Source organism: Portunus trituberculatus, chromosome 41, assembly GCF_017591435.1.
Source record: "Portunus trituberculatus isolate SZX2019 chromosome 41, ASM1759143v1, whole genome shotgun sequence".
NCBI classification, from domain to species: Eukaryota; Metazoa; Arthropoda; class Malacostraca; order Decapoda; family Portunidae; genus Portunus; species Portunus trituberculatus.
In genome coordinates, this window is record NC_059295.1 from 34,859,138 (window position 1) to 34,864,493 (window position 5,356).

At 46.0% G+C, this 5,356-nt stretch overlaps 2 protein-coding genes across 2 annotated transcripts; both read left to right on the forward strand.

Annotated features, from left to right (window-relative positions):
- Positions 1–638: 638 nt before the first annotated feature.
- LOC123516712 lies at positions 639–3,567 on the forward strand (the record flags this gene model as incomplete). The annotated part of the gene is made up of 4 exons (XM_045276313.1): positions 639–787; positions 1,124–1,197; positions 1,623–2,752; positions 2,812–3,567. Coding segments are annotated over exons 3-4 (1,884 nt in total), but the record flags the coding sequence as incomplete, so codon positions are not given.
- Position 3,568: 1 nt separating this feature from the next.
- Positions 3,569–4,687, forward strand: LOC123516713 (protein mono-ADP-ribosyltransferase PARP12-like). The gene has a single exon (XM_045276314.1). It carries the CDS (start codon positions 3,569–3,571, stop codon positions 4,223–4,225), a length of 657 nt encoding a protein of 218 aa, XP_045132249.1. The 3' UTR covers positions 4,226–4,687.
- Positions 4,688–5,356: the final 669 nt, after the last annotated feature.

The following is a 5,356-nucleotide window of genomic DNA, read 5'->3' on the forward strand; positions in this document are numbered from 1 at the left end:
TTTGCTCACCTCGACTGGCTATTTTTAAAGGCCACAGAGATAGATTGCCAAGTTCTCACCTGGAAATACCTTGTGAAGTTATCTATGGTTAGTTAATATGCAAGATTCACGTGACGAAAGATTGAGAGCAGAGACAAGGGAGTGAACAGAAAACGTATTTAAGCTTGTATTGCACCATGTTTGTGTCATAATGTTTCGCCTCTCCACTCCTTTCGTCCTTCCCCTCCTCCGCCTCCTCCTCGACCCCGTTATAAAGATTGCTTGTGTGTGTGTGTGTGTGGCATGTCTTTTTATCTTTTTTTTTATCTTTTACATGATAAGATAATAGTTTTTGGGTTTTTTTTGTTTTTGTTTTTGTTTGTTTCTTACTTGTGATAAGAATTAAACTATCCTTATCTAATCAATACATCCAAACGTATCAGATTTCACACACACACACACACACACACACACACACACACACACACACACACACACACACACACACACACACACACACACACACACACGAGACAGCACGTGATTGACCTAATCGGTGAAGACATGTGCAATATTGAACAGGGAGTGAATGGCAAAACACGCACACGCACACAGACACACAAAGCTAAGGCAGCACTAAATGAATACTCTCTCTCTCTCTCTCTCTCTCTCTCTCTCTCTCTCTCTCTCTCTCTCTCTCTCTCTCTCTCTCTCTCTCTCTAGATGGCGGGACAGAGAGGCTACGGGGCAAGAAGTCGAGACAATCTTTACGCTGCTGCCGAATCTGTCAACGAAATGCTGGCTCAGTGTAAGTCCTCCTCCTCCTCCTCCTCCTCCTCCTCCTCCTCCAGCAATGCAAGCAGGATGAGGGGACGAAGTTAAGACATGGGGTTTAAAGAAAATGGGAAGAAATATTAGTGAGACGAGCCTTGATGAAGAAGGAAGTGAGTAATTTGAGATACACTGGTCGGGTGGCAGAAAGTACATCGAGAAATCTTACTGGAACCTTAAAAAAAAATTAAAAAAAAAAGTCAAAAAGTATGTTAACCTCAAGGGCCTTTTGAAACTAGTGAGGGGAGTGTGTTAAGGCGTTTTAGAATGTTGCCTCGTGTGTGTAAAGAAGTGACGTCTTTTCATCCCACAGTGAAGGGCATGGACGGCGGGCGCAGGGGCAGTGGCAGAGGCAGGAGGGGCAACTGGAACCCACCACCACAAGAGGTAAGGCTCCTCTTGTGTGGTGCGTGTAGTAGTAGTAGTAGTAGTAGTAACAGCAGAAGCAGCAGCAGCAGCAGCATTAAAAGTAATGATAATAATAATGACAATAACAATAATAATAATAGTAATAATAATAATGATAATAGCAACAACAATAATAGTGGTGGCATAAATTCATTAGTTACAAATTTATAATTTATGGTAAATATTTGAAAGATAAAGGAAATGGAAGCTTCGAGACCCATTTGATAATTGTGCATGACTTGCTTTACACGAGACAAGAATGAATGGACGTGCATAAGGCATTAATTTTTGCTGGAGAAAGTTTTTTTTTTTTTTTTTTTTTTTTTGTGTGTGTGTGTGTGTGTGTGTGTGTGTGTGTGTGTGTGTGTGTGTGTGTGTTTAAGCTGCAACTTTGACGGCTGCAGGTATGGGGAGAGATGCGGCATCCAGAGGATGGTTGGTGGCGAGGCAGGGACCGAGGAAGGGCAGGCCCTGGCAGGAATCCTTATGTCCGGAGATGGCTCCTCCCAGGGAGCCAGAGCGAGGACCCCGAGGGCGCCAGCAAAAGGGAGGCAATTTCGGTCAGCGCATTTCCTGTGAGCAGGGTACAGTCCAGCAGTTGGTGATGGTACTGTCAGAGAACCCAAGCTTCACCATGAGTCTCCTTAACCTGCTGGAGTACCACAACCTGCAGCCCAAGGATGTGAGGCAAATGGTAGCCTATAATGGCCACTTGTTCCAACTACAGAACGATGAGGTGGTGCTTGCTCCCCGTCTGAAGCTGTGTGATGCCCATTCTAGTGACAGTGGGTGTCAGGATCGCAAGGGTTGTGACAGCCTTCACATGTGCAACAAGTATGTGCTAGGATGGTGCAGTGAAAAAGAGGGTTGTGTGTTGGGTCACAGGTGGCACACTGACCACAACCTGGCCATTCTCAGGCGGCTCTCCATGGAATATGTCAGGTATCGTGTACTACATGAACTGCTGCGAAGGAGCCACAGGCGGGGCCAACACGGGAGCCGACAACAGGCCGGACCTCTGGATGTGTGCAAGGAATACAACAACGCTGGATGTAACCAACCCAAATGCCCCAGCCTGCATGTGTGCCTCAGCTTCGTGGTGGGCCTCACTATCTGTACCCAGGACAACTGCGACCTGAACCATAACCTGCTGAACCCTGCTTGCTGTCACCTACTCAAACTTCACCAGCTGCCTATGAACGAGGCACCACGAGATGTGGCCATGGCCATCCTTCTGGCCAATCCTGGGCTGAAAGACAGAGCGAAGTCCCATCCCATCAAGGCTGCAGCTCGGGGTCAGGAAAGAAAGGGAAACAAGGCAAAGAAACTCCAGCAGGAAGGGAATAGAAAGAAACAAATCCCTACAAAAAAGGGAAAGAAAGTGAGCTCATCTTCAAGTACTGAAAGTGAAACGGAAAGTGAAAGTGATGACGATGACTCAGACGACAAAGGGAAGAAAAGTCATAAAGTAAAAAGCTCACATTCTTCAAAGGCAAAATCTAGAAAGACCAGCAAACAAGATTCGTCAAAAATCTAGGAAGTCAGACTCAGACTCAGACTCAGATTCAGATTCAGATTCAGATTCAAATTCAGATTCAGACAAGGGCAAGGGACGAGACACTAAAGGTAAACAGTTACCAAAACAAGACCAAAAAGACAGTGCTTCGCCGGGAACAAAACCGCACGCTGCACCTAAGCCAGCGCCATCGCCGCACGCTGTGGGCCCACTACCTGCAGGGGGATGTTGCCGATCCACGGATCTGTTATTACTCGGTAGAAACCATATGTCGCGACGAGGCTACTGGCTGCCCAAAGCTTCACTGCACAACACACTTCCACTGGCAGGTGAAGGAGCAGGATGGTCGCTGGATCAACCTTCCTCCTAAAGAATCACTCAGAATCGAGAGGGCGTTCTGTAATCCTGCCAACGACAACGTAGCCCTATCTCGTCTTGAACCCGAAAAGCTGGATCCCTCTACAACTGGTCTCCTCCTGCTGCTTGGCCGTGACATCTGGCAGGCTGACTTCCTCTCCAGTAAGCTCACTAACTCTACAAAAAGCAAAACGCTACAGCTGCGGCGCCTGTGTACAGAGATAATAGCCGGCCTGGCCCTCAAGGCATCAACCTACCACTGGTACTTCCTGGACATTAATAAGAAATGGGTGAAATACGGCAATATGGACACTACTAGCCGCCAAGAGCTGGTTAGCAGCATCACCTCAACAGACATCGAGAATCACTACGAGAAAACCCCACAGCAGCCTCTCCACTTCAAGAATTCTAGGTTCTCGTACATATTAAACTTTGACTCCATGACACAGACCAACCAGTCTACGGGAGTGATCCGGCATGTGGACGCAGACCGAGCCACACCTCCCAAAGGAGAACAAGACCAAGGCGGCCTCTGGCTCAGACCTTCCATCTCACTGGGATGACATGCAACCTGAGGAACGCTCACGTCTTGTAACTTTGGCGACGGACTCAGATGAATACAAGAAGGTGGTGAAACTTCTAGGCACGAGTGTTCCCCCTACGAACGTAGTTCAAGTGGATCGCATTCAGAATCCATTTATGTGGTGTGCCTTGCAGAACAAGATCAAGGAACTGACAGCTTTGTATAAAAATGCAGATAGTGTGAACGTGCGACAGCTGTTCCATGGCACCTCAGACAACGTCGTGGCGAGCATCTGCAATGAAAACTTTGACTGGCGACTCCATGGCACGGCAGTTGGACAGGCTTATGGGAGAGGAACATACTTTGGTGTTGATGCAGCCACCTCTTACCATTACTGTCGCCCAGGATCTAATGGCAACAAACACATGTTTGTAGCAAGAGTGGCTATTGGCTCTGCGGTTGTAGGAAATTCTGGCATGGCACGGCCTCCCATCAACCCTAACACCTCCATGCCTTATGAATCCACTACAAACAATATCAGCAACCCCAGTATGATCATTAAGTACTGCAAACAGGAGTACTACCCAGAGTACCTTCTCACCCTCAAGTAGTGCTTCTCAACCTCACCCACAGTACTACCAAAGCATTAAGCAGTCCGTCAAACTGCTGAGCGACTAAAGTGTCCGTCAGAGTGTACGTAACAGTGTTAGTGACTTTTCATTCTTTACGTAAAAATGGTCACTAGACTTGGCCCACAGAATGCCTGTGCTCTGTGAATGTAAAGGCCTGTCGGTGCACTAGCTAGCATTACAGGGAGATGCAGCCTTTGTAGTTAGTACCTTGCCTTGCTAGTGTCTGTATGGGTCTTGGTAGCGCAAGTGTTATGTTGGTGAATGTAAGGAAACCTGAGATTGTGATATGAGCTTTGATTTTTACGAAGTATTAACATGTTATTCGGTGTGGACCTTCCTTATTGCCGTTGTGCCTTCCTTTCACTATAGCCACCTCGATGGAAATGCAATATAATCTCATTACTCAATAAAATAATAAAAGGAACAACCTGTGATCAATGACGTGTTTGTTTTATCACTGCTTCCTGGAACTGAAGGGGACGGGAAGGCAACGTCAACACAGTAGAGATAGTTTGTCTTTTTTTTTTTTTTTTTCATGAATAGCTATCACTGAACTTTAACAGTGAGAGTTATGATAAGAGGCGGATGAGATAAGAATCCCTTAACTGTACATCAAAACTGGCTGATTAAACAGTGTATTCATGGATGTTGTTGCTGTGGACGTTATTATTATCATTATTGTTATTGGTAGTAGGGGTTGTATGAGTTTACTATAGGTTCCACGGCCTTAATCTCTACAGTACCATGCCGCCTTTTCATGTCCATTCTGGTTACTGTTTGGTGATTTTATACAGCTTTAGAAACATAAGTTAGGATTAGAAAAGGAAAGACTGGCCATTAATCTTTTGACCTCCACAGACCCTTCAAAATGCAAATAAAATCACCTAATCATACCCAAAAATCATGGTCAAAGTAAGTCTCAGCACTGAAGGGGGTTAACCACAAACTGGTGACCTCAGCACGCCCACGCCACGTAAGCAGGAACTCTCAAAACATCGATAGTTTTATCTCCGTTACTTGTAACACGCTCAAGTGGACAGAAGCGGGGTTTTCTTGAGACTACATGAGCATTACGAAAGATTGAGGAATGTTTACCTATAATGAGAGAGA

What these genes read in the sequence shown, in the direction of transcription:
- LOC123516713 (XM_045276314.1), top strand. Translation starts at nt 3,569, where the DNA reads ATGTGGACGCAGACCGAGCCACACCTCCCAAAGGAGAACAAGACCAAG.